The sequence below is a fragment of the Tinamus guttatus genome, unplaced genomic scaffold, assembly GCF_059628265.1.
Source record: "Tinamus guttatus ecotype Peru unplaced genomic scaffold, ASM5962826v1 Tinamus_guttatus_pri_ptg001150l, whole genome shotgun sequence".
In the NCBI taxonomy this organism is placed as follows: Eukaryota; Metazoa; Chordata; class Aves; order Tinamiformes; family Tinamidae; genus Tinamus; species Tinamus guttatus.
In genome coordinates, this window is record NW_028289684.1 from 1,506,614 (window position 1) to 1,522,859 (window position 16,246).

The 16,246-nt window shown below is 43.7% G+C and overlaps 1 protein-coding gene across 1 annotated transcript; it reads left to right on the plus strand.

Annotated features, from left to right (window-relative positions):
* Positions 1-759: 759 nt before the first annotated feature.
* Positions 760-15,029, plus strand: ARHGAP40 (Rho GTPase activating protein 40). The gene is made up of 14 exons (XM_010215458.2): positions 760-962; positions 4,711-4,931; positions 7,193-7,268; positions 8,258-8,406; positions 9,025-9,190; positions 9,564-9,655; positions 9,815-9,892; positions 10,126-10,285; positions 10,710-10,792; positions 11,184-11,390; positions 11,661-11,801; positions 12,640-12,800; positions 13,783-13,838; positions 14,923-15,029. Exons 1-14 carry the CDS (start codon positions 782-784, stop codon positions 15,027-15,029), a joined length of 1,878 nt encoding a protein of 625 aa, XP_010213760.2. The 5' UTR covers positions 760-781.
* Positions 15,030-16,246: the final 1,217 nt, after the last annotated feature.

Consider the following 16,246-nt stretch of genomic DNA (forward strand, 5'->3'; position numbering starts at 1 on the left):
TTTAAGCCTTTGAAGAAGATATACAGTGGGGTTTAAAAGGCTTCCAACCCTTTGAAGAGAATGCCATTTCATTTTAGGAGCGGCGTTATTTTGTGAAGTGGTTACGATCTTGCACCTTTCTTTGGAGAGGCTGAAAGCGCAGCTGAGCTGGACCAGTCCGAAGTCTTGGTTGCTCATGAATCAGTAGGGTGGTAAAAATTTCTGAGTGCTTGGGTTTCCCGGGACACTTTTGCTCTTTCACAAACATGAAAAATCTGGTGTGGGCAGGAAAAGAGGGCCTTAAACATGGGAGCTGTTTGTGCCTGCTGAAATACAGGCTGTGTCGGCTTTGCATGCGGAGGACAAGCCTGACCTGGTTGGGACTCATCAGACTCGCTGTGTGTGCCAGGTCACCTGTGCACACATGCACAGAGCTTGACATGGCCTGGTTGGGAATGCGGAGTATCTGTGCCTGCTTGCGGGAGGGATCTTGGAAGCAAACGTGGGAACAGGAGGTATCTTAAGAGGTCGCTGGAAGGACAGTGAAGCAAAACGTGTTGATACTGCTTTGTCTCGTGTCATTTGGACAGCAGTTTTTTCTCCTGCTTTGTTGGACTTGAGCCTGACCTTGCCTGTTATTGCTAAACACTAGCAAAAGGAAGTTTAGCCCTTACCTCTGTTTGGCTTTTATTTCAGTCATTAATCACTGAAGAATGTACTGGGAATGTCATAACTGAATGTGTAGCTTAATCTGTCTCTCCTTATCTCTTCCTCCCTCAGTACCAGAAATTGCCCCTGCAAAATGAGCCAGATTCCTCCGAAGAGTCCTTTGGCATCCCTGTTTTCAGAGCGCATCAACTCCAGGGTAGATTCTCTGGACCACTTGTCAATGGACAGTTTTTGGCTGGAAGTAGAGAACATTAAGCAGAGCAGTGAAGCCGAGCAAGAAGAATGCAGCCTTGCAGATGTCAAAGCACAAGAGGGTAGGTTGCCAAAACCGCTGGGAGCGAGGGGAGAAAGATGGAACATCTTGGAGATAAAAATTTCTTAGGCACCTGAATGATTTGCAAGCATATTGCAGTGTAATTAGAGCATTAGCAAGATTTGGTAACAGTTTCGTTTTGGTTTTATTTTGTTTGCTCTTCACCGCCCTTTCTTCAGATGGTGGATAATTCCCTCTACAAGAGTGCTAGTCTGGGCTAGTTTCAGTTTCTGAAGCCAGGTTGACTTTTAAAGATCAGTCAAGAGTGCATTCAAGGCTTCAGATTTTCTTAATCAATTTGATGTGAGGGTGCAAAATCCTGGGATGCTGATAACTACCATGCAGTCCTGCAGATGTGGAGCATGTGTTTTCTGTGTCCATGTTGAACCAAGTGCTTGGGCTGGTTGGACCACCTTTGACTGGCTGGGACTGCAGCTTGCACAGCTTCCTGTGGTTATCCTGAGCTCATCTTGGGAAGGATCCAGGTGTGTTATGGAGAATGTTTTGAGGGAAAGTCCTAGTGCGATGCAAAGGCAGAGAAGGGTAAATGGGTTTTCTGGATGCTAGAAGGTGAGTTTTGGAGAGTAGAGATGGGAGGATGAACATCTGCACTGATAGGTATGACATGGTAGATACCAAAAGCTGGCGTTAGTGTCCCTGCAGGAGGGAATTAAGTTTGGTTTTTAGAATTGGACGGGCATATCAAAGTGACTCAGAAAATGAGAGCAAGGGGGAGGAGACTCTGAAAAGAGGCCATGCCATGAGATGAAAGGCTGTCTGGGACACCCAGAAGACTGATATGCTGGAGGCAGTTTGATTGCTGCGTGTGAGCTGGGACACAGGGAGAAGTTTCTCTTGATCTGGTAGGCGAGAGCTACCTGCTTAACTGGCATCTGAAACTGGGCAAACCTGAAATGATGCTGCAAGGAGCGAAGCTCTGGAAGGAGAAGCTCTGGAAAGCGGTTTAGTCAAAGGGATCTTGTGCTCAAAGCGCAAGTAGCAAGGGAAGGCCCCAGGTTGGCAGGTGTACAGGAGCAGGTTGGATCCTTCTGGCTTTCCTGCTTGGCTCTCCATGGCTGCTGCAGCCCTGGAGGCTCCGTCTGTGCGGAGCCTGGGAAGCTGCTCTAGGGCAGCCGGACGCGGCTCCGTCTGGAGACGGGATGGCTCCGCTTGGCAAAGAGCTGATGCTGATTGTGGCACGGAGGCTGCCTGTAGATAAGGCACTGGGAAAACTATGGAGCCTGCTGGAAAAAGCTGGTTGTGTGCATGGGCCCGGCTGGATGGGGAGCTGCTTACGGAGCAAGCTGTTAGCAGGTGGCCAGGGTGCAGCTCGGCAGCAGAGCTGGGACGGTGCAGAGCTGCTGGTGCTAATGGCATTCACGGCTTTGCTAGCAGCTGAAGTGGGCAGAAACTAGATCTTTCATCAAATGCAAGAAGCACAGTCATTTTCTAGCTGTTTTTTTTGCAGATCCATTCTGAGTCCAAAGTACAGCACAGTCATGGGGTAGTCAGTAGGGCTGTAGTGCCATTCCACTATCCCTGCTCGCATCCCTACCCCTAGTTGCTCAGGGGTGTAGTCAGCTCTGCAGAGGGTGGAGAATTTCTTGTTTTGTTTTGAAAAACACCTGGGAAATTTTGCTGAATGCTTTGTTGGAAACCATTTGCAGGATGCCTACCTGTCCTCTAACTTTTTGGAAAGTAAGTGCAATTAGTTATGAAAACAGTTGTGGTTAGTTCACATTTCTAGCAGGTTCTTGCAGCTGGTATTCTCTAGTGTTGACTGTTTATTCCCAGCTGTGATGCTTCCCCCATGCCCCAGGAATGTTGATCCTCCAGGATTTAAAGGTGAATATTAACAGCTCCCTGAACTTAGATCTACAGTTAAACCTCTATAAGCCTCTCTATTCTGACAGTGATTTCCTCCCCTGTCTCCTTTTCCCTCTGTAAATACCCTATTTTACTGCTTTCCTTTTGTGTTACTAAGCAAACATAACTGGGCTGAAAATACTAAATTGAAAAATCAGAATAATCTGAGATGCTTTGTCATCAAATAGGGCTGTAGGCCTAACAAAGACAATAAATCAGACATCCTTCTTTAGTGCTGTGTGTTAGATTAGTTTCCTGTTATGACTGGAGCTGGATATTTTCAAATTTTGCAAGCAGTTGGCTTCCTCTAGCTCCCAAAGACATAACAAAAAGGAGATGCTTTTGCAGCCTGTACTTATGTGAAATTGCAGTTATGTAACAAAATACACATTCAGTGAGAGTGCCCAAATTGGGGTCTACGAAGATATGAGCAATAACAAACAAGTGAGTGTGTTGGTGGAGATGCTCTTAGGTGTTAGCTTCTGTGCAGTTGGGGGTGAGAAATGACCAAAATTAAAAATGCAATAGGAATGCTAGTTGATTTGCCAGAAAATTTCCAAAAGGAAACAACAACTTTAAAGCCAATTCTGCTGCTTATGGTGGGATGCTGAAAAAAATTCTCCTCTTGTGCAGCTAGCAGAAAGATACTGCGACTTCATCAAGTGCTTTCAGTCTTTACAGGATATTTGTTGTGTGTTCTTAAGTGCCATAATGAAATAGTGGTTTCCTCAGGGGAGGGGAAAAAAAAAATTGCATCTCTTACAAGATGCAAGTCTTTTTTTTTTAACTACGAATGCTATAATTAACACAGCTGCTCAGGCAAGTTTTTATTGAGGAAATAGCAGTTTGCATTGGAAAGGAAGAATAGGAACAAACTATTGTTTTGGTCAGATCAGTATCCTTTTTTTTTTTTCCAGAATGTCCTTAGACAAAGCTGTCCTGCAGCTGCCTGCAGGGTATGAATGGGGTAGAAGGAAATGGAAGGGTAAAAGCTATGGCATTCATTGTACTAAAGCTGCGACTACCTGCTAAATTACAACACTCGTCCTTAGTTTTCAGGTAGCCTCTTTGCTTAGGACACTTCACAACTTGCACAAAGAACATCTGAGGAAAAACTGTTTTAGGTGTTTGAAGGGCAGTTTTATGTATATTGAAAAATGGCGTGAAATCAAGCTCGTCTGAATTATGCTGCTTATGTTAGTGTTTCAAGGCTTTCATCCTGTATTTTGCAGCTGCAGTGATCATTAGTTTTAGTGGTGCTTTGAATAGGTATGGATGGTCTTAACTTGTTCACAGCTTTATAATATGCTATAACCCTTCTGCTTTTGCGGAATGCCTGTATGGGTATCGAGAGAATAGTGGCAATGCAACACAACACGATAATTCTGCCTGCAACTATGTTGAATGAAGTAGATGTGAATAGACCAGGTGAGTGTCTGGATGTTTAAAAACAAACAAACAAAAAATCCCAGAAAACCCTTGATGGATACATGGGCTTGCATGTAGATGAGGACAGTTAAAGAAATGGCCAAATAACTGAGGTGAGCACAAGAACCATGAGTGCAGTGCTGTACGTCGTGGCTTCACGAAGAGCTGGGTTTGGCTCTACCAAAGCTGTCACGAGCCCATGGATGCTCCAGGGAGGCAGTGCCATTTCCTTGGAACTTACCATGTGCTTCTGCTGCTGCCAGGGCTCCCCTTTGCACTGAAGTCTGTACAGAGGCAGATTTACCTGGGAGCGATTTTCCTTCCTCCCACGCCCTTGGGAAAAAACTTGGATTCCTGGTTTTCTAGCTATGCTGTCCTCTAAGTAGTCAAATTGCCACTATCTTCCATCTTCTCACCGCAGTCTCCTCTTCTCCCCACCCTTCCCGTGCCCGCAGAGGGGGACGCCGAGGCCGAGTGGCTGCAGGACGCCGGCCTCTCCGACCTGCTGGGCGACCGGGCCTCGGAAAACGACAACCTCGTGTTGCTGTCCACGCTGACCAAGACGCAGGCTGCGGCCGTGCAGCGGAGGCTGGACACCTACTCGCGCTCGCGGCGCAGGAAGAACAAGCACCCCGTGCGCGACGTCCGAGACATCTTTGGAGTGGTCAGCAATGGGGTATGTGTCTGTTTCTAGAGTTCTTCTTGTTTGTAGATAGTTGACTTGGTCTTTTAAGCTGAAACAAAACTGAGACTGCAGAAATTCTGCGTCAGCGGTGAAAAGGAATTGCTGCAAAATCTGCAAATCCATTAGCTTCCTAGAAACTGCTGGAAGGATTCTGAATAGCACCAATAACACTTCAGTCTAGGGGGACTCCTGATATTTGAAGCCTTGTCATGTTTTGTTTTTTTTCCCGCTGATACTTAAATCTTTATTTAAAGAGAAGACTTGTAAAGACTGTATTTGCACAGCTGATAATCCTTGACAAAGGATACCCAACTACTTTTGTCTTTTTTTTTTTTTCTTTTTTGATTTACATTTTTGGTAGGAAAAAAAGAAGTTAACTATTAGCTTTGCAGCTACTTTCCTGTCATGCTGTTCCGCTTTGGTCATGGCCAACAGTTGGAGTATACGTAAGCTTCCTTGTTGCTGCTGGAAAGTCTTCCAGTTAATGATCCCTGCAACTTTTGCTTTTGGTTAAGCCTGTGGCCCGAAGATGTTGAACTTGAGAAGGATCTTGCGGTTGCATGAAGTTCCACTCTTTACCTGAACTGTAAAGAAATATCTTTTTCTTGGAAATATCTTTTGTTGTAATGATGTGAACTAGGCAAGTCAAATGGATTGAGGGAAGGGTACTAACAGGCTGTACTGTTAGTGGAAACTAGTGTAGTTGTATTTCCTGTAACTCGCCTAATGTTGAAATGTACCTTATTTCGTTGCTATGAATTGCACCAAGACTGAGTCATGATTGATTGGCTTTTGCAGAGTGTTATTCACATTCCTGGGTGAATGAGTGACAAAAATGATGTTTCTAAAAGCAGTAACTCTGCAAGGTTGTCTGAAGGGCCTCAGCTGAAATTGGGTGCTTTTTATACTTGCAGATTAAGTTTAAGACAGTGCATCTCTTGAAATGACTCAACTTTCTATTGTGTAGAAATTCAGGTTTTTATGAACTCTTAATCTTCTCTGCCTACTCAGTAAGTCACTAATATTTGCATGTGATAACCCAAGCAACTGAGATCCAACCTGATGTTTTAAAATGACATTTTGGTATGCTGAAGGCGTGTATAAAGATGCTAAGACTGTCTGTTTGAATAGCTTTAACTTGATTAGAAATGGAACACTTCATCTTACTTCTAGCTTCGGGCAAGATCATTGGATTCCTTTCCAATAACTCTAGATCTGTTGGACTTACTCATATTTTCTTTGGCTCAATATTGTTTGACTTGAAAGCTTTACAGTTACCTCCCAGATCATCAGTTGTTAGCACAATGCACTGAACCAGAAAGACAGTTTTCTCATGCTTGTATCTACTCACTTTTAAATGCAAACTTTTCTTTCTCAACACAAGAAAATGTGTTTTAAATAAATCCGTTCAATTGCCAGTTTACCTCTGTAGTCCTTGCTTTTCTTTCCCAGGTTATGGAAGATGGTGTTTGCCCCGGGTATTTGGGGAAGGTGTCGGATGCTCACTTTAGGCACAACGAGCATTTTCCTTTTGGGGTGGTAACGCTCTGACACATTTGGGTAGAAGGACAGGCACTGACTCAAGGACCTTTATGCTTGAGTAATCCCCAAAGCAAGTCCAGAGGGAAGCAGGGTTTTCAGATAACTTTCCCAAGTGGTTTTCCAATCCAGTGTCATGAGCAGGTTGTCAGAAAGTTGCTAACGTTTTCCTGATAGAATCTCTTTGCTATGTTCTAAATAGTTCTAGCAAGAAAGGCTTTTTTTTTTACTGGCATATTTGGCTGGCAAATGCTGCCTTGAGCTTCATTCCTCTTGCTAGACCTGAGGAGGTTGCTATAACGCTGGTGAAGGGAAGCTTTTAGGTGCTGAAGTCTATTAAGTATGCACTTTCTCATGTGTCCAAATGGCAGATAAATTACTTGTGAGCTTAAGCAGTGGGTAGAGCCCATGCTGCATGACTGGCACACTGTAGCTGTTTGTTAGCCCTTCAGGACCTGAAACAAAGGGGCAAATGGCTGCAGATTGTGTGAAAAGAACAACTTAGCAGTTGGTTTGAGGATGTGGAGATTTATCACAAATACTGTTTTCCTTCTACGTGCCAAATTCTCCGGTTATGCTTGTTAGTGACTTGTAATTCCAAAGCACCTCACCTTGAGCAGTGTTTTCTTTCTCAGGTGTGCTCTTCAGCCAAAATCAGGTAGTAACTTTTGTTCCATTTTGTGTAGGCAAATGTGTCCTTGTTTATTTTTCAGGAGACAGTGGCAGAGAAAGAGGGCACCAGACCAGACCAGTTGTGGCACAATCTACAGACTGCAAATGTGCAGAAACGTAAGCAGAAAGCTTTAATGTATAGTGGGTTTCTCTCAAATTAAGGGAAGAAGTGTGCTTTAACCGAGAGCATCTTATCACACTTTCATGATCTGCACACAAGACCATCCCTTCTTTTGCAGCAACAACACTAATACCTGTATTTGTATCACTTTCCATATGGTAATTCCATAAGTGATAAGAGACTAGAAGCTGGTTGGCAGGGCAGTGCATGTTTAAGAGGAATGTTTAGGGTCATCCTCATCAAGTGATCTATAACTCAGATGGACAAGGGCTTGTACTTCAGCTGTTGACCCTAAGATGCGTTTGAAAGCCTGTTATATAAAACAATAAGCACACAAATAAAGGCCTTGCAGTGATTTCTCACCCCAGTGGTGCTGTAGTAGGGCTGGAACACAAAAGGCTCATCCAGGCTCTGAGCTCAAGCCAGTGACAACTTTAAAGGCTCTGCAAAGACCGTTACCGTGATGTAATGTGTGGTACGGTCCTGCTGTTGGAGCAGCCTGAAGCTTTGCCCTTGTTTCTGTTTTTTAAATACATCCTCAGCTGTGGGTTTAGTAGACTTCTCCCGTGTCCAGCACTGTTAGGGAGTTGCAACTCACACCGAGAACTATAACTCTTCCGGAAAGTAATTAGAAAATACAAATAAATTGCTGACAAAGCACAGGGAAACCATGTAAACACCTTAAGTGTCTCCACAGAGAGAAGGTAGCCACAGGTATGTCCTTAAATTGAAGGCTGTGCACATCTTACTAATGTTCTTGGTGATTGTGGCTGTAATGCTTTGGCTTTGAGTTTATCTTAATCTACTGATCCATCACAGAACTGTGCTACAACAACAACCTGATAGGTCAGGTGTTAATATGGTCTTTAATAGAAATTCGGAGACAGCTTGTATTTTATCAATCACAACTATTGTTTTATTTTTTACACTTAATTCCTTTGGCTTTCTGAAATTGGAGACTTTTTTTTTTCCCTTCCTGTAGCAGAAGCCCAGGATTACTCCTGTACAGTTCGAAACGCTGGGAAAGAGGAAGCGTTCAACATGGATGTTGCCTACTCAGAGCAGGCAGCCGTTCTGCTCAAAGGATCATTCCTGTCTGAATCTAGGAGGATAAAGGATGGAAATGTCCTAACTGTAAGCGTAGAAAGATGCATTCTTTTTTTTCCTGGTTAACCTTACTAGCTGCTACCTTGTCTAGAGGAGAGTTGGAAGTTTGATTCAGTTAAATAATCAAATCTTGGAAACATGAGATCCTGTCTGGGTAGTTTCACAACACTATATGAGGCAGGTATTTTTGAATAGGCAAAGATGTTTTCAATTCAGTGCTGAACAAGGGTAACCAAGGGTTGAAGAGATGATTTCTTAGGAAACTTAGGAAATTGTATTATTTGGGCCACTTCCACTGAAGAGAGGAGAATAAGTGGAGTTTTTTAAACTTGTGACGCTGACAATTTTCTTCTTCACAAATGTACCAGACTACTTCTAAAGTTCAGCTAGATTAAGGTGGCTAATCTGACTGTCTTTAACTTAGAGAAACCACTATCTTGCTATGACTACAAAAGTAATGCTGGAAGCTGGACAACTTTCTTCAACTGTGGATGGGGCAGGAGTAGTTCAGGGCATTTGTCTAGTGCTGAAACAGGATAATGAGTAGATGCCTGGGTAGTGGCAAGGAGCGATGCAAAAGAGCTCGAAAACTACGAAGGTCATTAATGTTACTTGTACCAAAACTGTCTGTGTGTTTTCCTTTAGAAATTTAAGATCCCCAAGGGCAGGCTAGGAGTGACCAGGATTGGAGATCTGTCTGCTCAGGACATGAAGAAGATTCCCACCCTTGCCCTTATTGAACTGACGGCGCTCTGTGATGTCCTAGGCTTTGAGCTGAAGAGAAACAAGGCAGTGAAATTGAAGACAGCAGGTCAGTTGCGTGTAATTTTTGCACCCTCTTTAAATCGCAACCTTCTGATAGGTCTGAATTTAAAATAAACAAAGCAAGGAGGTCTGTAAAGCACCTGTCGCAAGGTTTCTTTCCTTAACTGGAGCTTACTGTAGAAGTTACTGGATCATGACATTAAGACCTAGTGCCACATTTATGTCCAACTGTGAAGACTGCATCTCCTACTAACTGCTATGGTAGCATCTCTTCTCTTTTTCTCCAATATTGAAGCTTATTTATGGCTTATTGGTGAGAGAAGAAAAAAAAAGTGATTTTAGACTGCAACGGTAGAAATTTCCCTGACACCTGCATGGATGGTGGCATAGACTTGCAGCATATATTATTTCTGTTGCAGAAAAAAGACTCTTTGGCGTTCCACTCAGCACTCTGTTGGAAAATGACCAAAAACTACTCCCCAACACCAAGGTCCCTCTGTTGCTCCAGGCAGTAAGTTCCCTAATGATTTTATTTGCACTTCTGATCCTTGGTCAGGAAGGCTTTGAAGGCTGTGATGGGGAAGGACTGACCTCTCAATTTGAGTAACCTAAAAAGTGTGCTTTTTGTTGTTCATTTTGTTTGTTTGTTTTTCTTCTCTGTTCTTAATAGTTGTTGTCATGTCTGGAAAAGAGAGGACTCGAAACTGAGGGCATTTTGAGAGTTTCTGGGTCCCAGACCAGAATCAAGGTATGAGTTCTCTGGTAGTGTTATAAAGTATCAGAGATATCAGTGAGCATGTTGCTGAACTGATACCTAGATGAGGTTTAAACCTTGTCTTACCTGGAATTACCCTGTCTCCCTTCCCAGTACCACTAGAAATGTCCATTGCTGAGAAACTGGACAGTCTGTGAGGGCCTCTGCAGTCTTCTCTCTTGATATTTTGTCCTCAAGTGTTCGTGTGTGTATTTTTTTATATATAGAGCCTGGAGCAGAAACTGGAAAGTGACTTCTATACTGGCCTTTTCCGCTGGGATGAGGTCCATCAGAATGACGTGTCGGGGCTACTGAAAAGATTCATCAGAGAGCTGCCCGCCCCGCTCCTGACTGCAGAGTATCTGCCTGCTTTTGCTGCTGTACAAAGTGAGTCCCTCTTTTGGCTGCTTAGTACCAGCTGTCTGATCTCGAAGGGGGGAAAAAAACAGTTGCCTCATTTTTTGCCTTGCTTTTCTGGGAAAGGTCTGTGAGATTTGGATCCTTCTGTCAGGATGTTGTGATCTGGTGGGAATGCGACATTTAGCCAGTCAGATTTGCCGTGCTAAGTATAACAGATGCTGTAGTGCATCAGCCCCAGCCTTAGCCTCCAGTGGTAGGTTATACACAGGAGTTTGTGAAGGTGAAGGCACGCTGTCCTGGAGTCTTTAATTAGGTTGTATCATTTGAGGCTGCAAGGTTGCCACCAAGAACTAGGCTCTTTGATAACCACATGTGTACTGAGCTGTGGCATGCTGCCACAGGAGATACGGGGTGGGCATCTCTGTCACGTTATCTCTTTATCTCTCTCTAGATATTCCAGACCTGAAGCAAAGATTGCAAGCCCTTAACCTCCTTATCCTGATTCTGCCAGAGCCCAACAGAAACACTTTGAAGGTAATTGTACCTATTCTTGATTTAACTGGAAAGCCACAATATCCTTCCATGTTTTTATTCTAGGAACACTAGCAGCTTTTGCGAAGGAAGGTATGATTAATGCAAGTCATCTTAATTGTATTCGTGTGTGTTTTTATTTCACTGAATTGAGGATGCAAACCCATTATAGGGGAGCAGGCAAATCTCAAGGCTGTTCAGTGAGCATAAGCTGTAAATACTGTCTGCCCTGGTGGGATTAGAAGTTGGCCACTCCTGAACAGGAGTACTGGATTTGCTGCCAGAAATCTGGAAATGCTGCTGATCAGGTGGTCTCTCCAGGAAATGCCACGCTATTTTTCAGAATGTTATTGCTAATAAATATCTGAAAGTCCAACCTCTTCTCTCACCTTAGGCACTACTTGAATTTCTCAGCAAAGTGGTCGCCAGGGAGAACAACAACAAGATGAACCTCTGGAACGTTTCCACAGTCATGGCTCCCAACCTCTTCATGCACAAGGGACTGCCCAACAAGATTCCCGAAGGGAAAGAGAAGCAGCTGGCAGAGGGGGCGGCTGACGTTGTGCGGATGATGATCCATTACCAGGATCTGCTCTGGACAGTGAGTTGCACAGGTGTTTTGTAGGGTGGCAGCTGCTTCTTGGTTGGCCAGAACTGGAATTGGGGAAGGGATAGTTTTGGAAATGCCAGAGCAGTCAAATGTCTATAGACAAAACCTCTGGCTGCTTTAGATGTTTTCAAGGTCTGTAGAGGAAAATATATATGTATATATTTGCAGAGCTTTGCAAAGTGGTGTTTGGTTTCTTAAATAGAATCCTCATGTCTGTCCAATTTGTTTTAATTACTATTTTTTCCCTTACCCTCTGCCCAGGTCTCCTCCTTTTTGGTAGCTCAAGTGAGAAAACTGAATGAGAGCAATAGCAGAAGGTACCAGTTCTGTGACAAGCGAATAAAAAACTTGTTGCGGAAGATCCACGCTGATAAAGACAAGGTGGAAAAGAACCAGGCAGAGGTGAGTAAGGACTCAAAAAATTGTGCCCCCTCATAATGGGGGCACACCTTTTTTGAAATTTGTAACAGTGTTTCTCTTTACTAAGCAAGAGGCAGAACAACAGCAGAACCATAAAAAGCAGTTTCCTGAACTCCTCTTGCTAGATCGTGGTAAAAGAAAGAATCTCAACATCCGGTACACTAAGCAAATTTCATACTACAGAATGTGGAGTTAAAGTGCTGCATGCTTCCAGGAGAAAGGGAAGGAACCAGGAGTTCAATTTCTCCACAGAAATTCTGAAAAAGTCTCTTTAGGGTTGATGAAAATAGTTTTGACAAAATAGCACTTGGATTCTGTTTCGTAATATTCCACTACTTCAATTTTGAAGCAACCTCCAGTTCTAAGATTTCCAATAGTTTGTATAATATCATTCAACAGTCTAATTTCCTTTTACTCTTCTTTAAATGAATTCCAACAAAGTCTATCAGACATAGGCAAAACAGTTTAAAATATCCTGACAAATGTTCGTTTCATCAAAGCTCGTGTTACTCCTCCTAATGCCAGTGCTGCATTTGAACAGCAGGGAGCACCAGCACATGCTGTAATGGTGATCAGCGCTTTTCTCCCCAACCTCAAGCCTGGAGCCCAGCTGATTTGTTTATAATGTTCACCTTGATGCTTTTATAACCTTTCCATGATGTTGCATGCGTGGAGTAAGGCACAAGCACCCAGTCCCTGAGCAGCAGTTTGATTCTTTACTCTCCCCAGTCTCATCTGAAACTTGATGTTTTGGTTGGTTCCATGGTCCGACTAAATTTAAGCACTTTGTCCTTCTTGCCTCTTTGCCTTTCTTGCTCAGCCTTCCAAGATCGTGAAGGTCCACGCTTCTCTCCTCCTGAAAGACTCGCTGGAGGTCCATCTGAACAACGCAACCAGAGTTGCTGATGTCCTGAAGCAGTTCCAGAAGAATCTGTGCCAGAATGGCTGGAACATTGTTAACACTGTCAACCTTCTCAAATGGTAAGAGGTTCTCTCTGCTATTAAAAGTAATAATAATAATAATAATATGAGCAAGCAGTGTGGTTACTGTGTGTTTCTGCCTTGTGGTGGTGGCACACGGAGCAGGGAGAAGGCAGTTTCCTGCCTCTCTGATCTAAACTTTGGAAATAATATGTCAGGTGGAGCAAGGAGATGTTAGATCTACTTAGCAACTCCACCACTGTGCCCAGACAGTCAGGAATTTGCTAGTCTCTGGTCTCCTGGAAGACAAGTGAACCGTAGCAGTCAGGGCAAAGCCTTGCTGGAGGGAAGGGGAAGTGAAATAACAGCGACCCTGCAAAATAAAGTTGTCCTCCCCCTCCTAGAGGGCAAACATCACTTCCAGGGCAAACTACTTGCTGGAGCAGCATTTCCAATATGCATATGTAAAGGCAGGGAATTCCCAAATAAGTTCTGCCCAATGCTTGCTGGAAAAAGAGTAGCTCTCTTCTTCCTCCCCTGCACCCATGTCTGTGTAGATGGGATGTTAGTGCATCTCTGGAATGCAGGGGATGTTCAGACGTGGAGTGAGGATTTGCAGGTGGCTGAATACGGCTCAGCAGGGAGCCAGCATCCATCTAACAGGCTGCTGTAGCTGCTGAGCATTTCCTGGAGATGAGCTTTATCTGAGCAGGTATCAGTCCTAACAGAAAGCTACTGGAGAACTTGGCTATTCATGCTGTTTGCCTTCCTACTGAGGAGTTAGTGGCTCATATAGTATGTTCCTCACAAGCAGTGAGGAACATCTGCCTTGTTTTCCCTTCCTCCCTCCCCACCTCTAATTTTGGTGACGTTTTCCCTGTTCTGGAGCATCAACAAGGTCGTGCTGTAGCCTGCAGCTCTCTTAACCCCTGCTGGCTTCCAAAACATGAGCAGTTCCTTTGGGTGCAAGTGTCAAAAATGTCACACCTCTCTCAGAGCTCTGTCAACTTTAATGTCATCTTTTTTGTTTGCTTGTTTGCAGTAACAACTCCATGGACTCTACAAACTTGCTCCTGTATGAAGTGGGAGGCAATATTGGTAAGACTGGGTGATAACTGATATAAAGAGTTTGTCAGAACTTACCAGTGCTTATTATGAGGGGGCTCAAGCTAGAAGAAAAATCAAAAAGCTTGAATTAAGCTCATTCACAGTGAACAGCATCTGCCAAATTTCCTGTGTACTGTCTACATAGTTCACATTTGCCATCACTGCAAAGCTTTTATAGGGCAAATATGTGGGAAGGTTGAAGCCTAGACTTCCAAAAATACGTAACACTAGTGGATCATTTTCAGAGGAAACCTGACAAGAAGGGTGGAAATTCCAAATTTCTTGAGTACAGAGACATGCACTTCATCTGCCACTTTCATCCCATTCCCTTAGTTATATCAGGAGATAAGATATTCCCTCTCCACTCCGTGATAAAGGCCCCTGTTTCAAATTTAATGTCAAACTTAAAACCATCTAGTTAAAGGGCAATATTATCCTATTCCACTACATGTTTAAGCAGGGTGCTTAAGCAGGGTGATCTTATCTGAGCAAGTGTGGTCAGCAGCAACACTGAATCTGTGCTAACAGCTGCTGACTCCAGATGTAAATTCTGCCTTTATTTAACTAGAGATGTTTTTACAAAAGAACGAATAACACCTTGGATGGAAGTTTCTTAAACCATCTGGTCAAACAAGTTGTTGATCTTGTTTAGTCCCTGATTTCCTCTCATAATAAGGCAATGCTGTCAGGTGGGGGCTTGGCTCATGTGTATAGCAGTGGAGTGGGGGGAATGAAAATGGGAATTAATACGTAGGCCTTGTTGTGGCTCCAAACTGTCAGTAACTGGAGTGATTTGGCTGCCACTTGATGTTTTTCTTAGAAAATGTTCATCTGACTGGAAATGGTTCACTCTCTTCTGCTGGATTTGAACCATAACATGTCATAACTATCTTAATGTGTTAAAGTTCCTGGGTTGAAGTTTTTAGGTGCTAAAGTGTCTTTTTAATTATTACAGAAAAACTTTTGAATGTTTGTCATTTTGAAATGGATATGAGCAAATATTGATTTTTAGGAGAAACTAATAGCTGTGAAACTAAGGATTTAAGAAATACTTTTTTTTTTCTTGTTTTGGTAGGTGAGCACTGCCTGGACCCAGACACTTATCTCTTAGACTTGTACCACATCAACCCCCATGCAGAATGGATAATTAAGCAAAATCCATCTCACTCTCGGGTGTTCTAAGGAAGGCATGAGCAAAAAGAAAGCTTCTGTATTTGGAAGGCAAGTTTTCAGAAGGCGAAAGAATGCTCTAGAGATGTCCTGGTATAGTCACGGACTAGACAACACTTGTGTCTTTGAAGGAGCTTTATTTGTTATTCCTGTAACAGCTGGCTGTGAGAGCACGCCAGCCTAAATGTTAACAGGAGAGTTGGCGACCAGCAGAAATTATCATTAACTAGTATAATTTGCAATTATCTATTAAAAAAAGGCAAAAGCATCCTCCTGCAGGAAAAAAAAAATCAAATAAAACTACAGGATTTGGGCAATAAGGATGAAAGGGGAGAGGAGAAACTTCCTGAAGATGGTAGAACACATCTGTTACTTCTGAGTTTGCTCTTTCTTTTGATCAACACCAAGTCATGGAGGAGAGAGAGCTGAACGCCGCAGTGCTACGTGGCATCTTTTTGGTGAGATCCACTACTGACTGTTGCCCATTGCCAAAATAAGTTGTGGGCTTGTGTTTCACTCTTAAGGTACTGCAAATTTCTCTGAAGAGTGGAAAAGGATGTGTTTAAAAGGCTCACTGTGATGCAAAGATGACAGCTTATATTTAATGAGTGCAGTCAAATACATGCAACACACATACAGGAAAATCGTTTTTGCTGGATGAAGTATGGGATGCATGGAAAACTTCTTTCAAACGGACAATTTGCTAAGAGATGTCTGTCCCACACAGGCCATGCTGGTAATGCACAAACCTGTAGGCTACCGCTATTGGTTATTGCAACCGTTTTTTTCCTATACAATTATTTTTACAAAACCTACCTAGGAAATGATAACTGAGGGAAATATCCTCAAATGAAGAGGAGGTTGGTGGTCTCAGCTGGCTGCACAAATGAAGTTTCTTTCTGGAAGCCTCTCTGGACAGATCTGCTCATAAACAAGCAAAACCCCCGAGAGGTGCAGTGGCTGCAGTGAGGTCTGTGCCCTCCTGCCCGTGTCTCTGCTCCCGGCAGCGCTTCCCGAGCGGAGCCGCTCGCCCCTCGCTCGGCGCCGTGGGGCGCGCGGGCGGCCTGGGCCGGGGCAGCCGCTCGGAAACCTCGCGGCCCTCGCGGCGATGCTCCGATACCTCACGCGAGGGAGCCCGCGATGCGGATACGGGGGACGGACCAGGCAGCGTTTCTGGAGATCCTCCTTGTTTTTATACTGTTTTTAAACACTGTTGGATATTTATTCGT

Coding starts and splice junctions, on each gene's coding strand:
- ARHGAP40 (XM_010215458.2), top strand. CDS start 782: ATGAGCCAGATTCCTCCGAAGAGTCCTTTGGCATCCCTGTTTTCAGAG. Junction 9,893..10,125: donor GGTCCCAGACCAGAATCAAG/GTATGAGTTCTC, acceptor TTTTATATATAG/AGCCTGGAGCAGAAACTGGA. Junction 13,839..14,922: donor TGAAGTGGGAGGCAATATTG/GTAAGACTGGGT, acceptor TTGTTTTGGTAG/GTGAGCACTGCCTGGACCCA.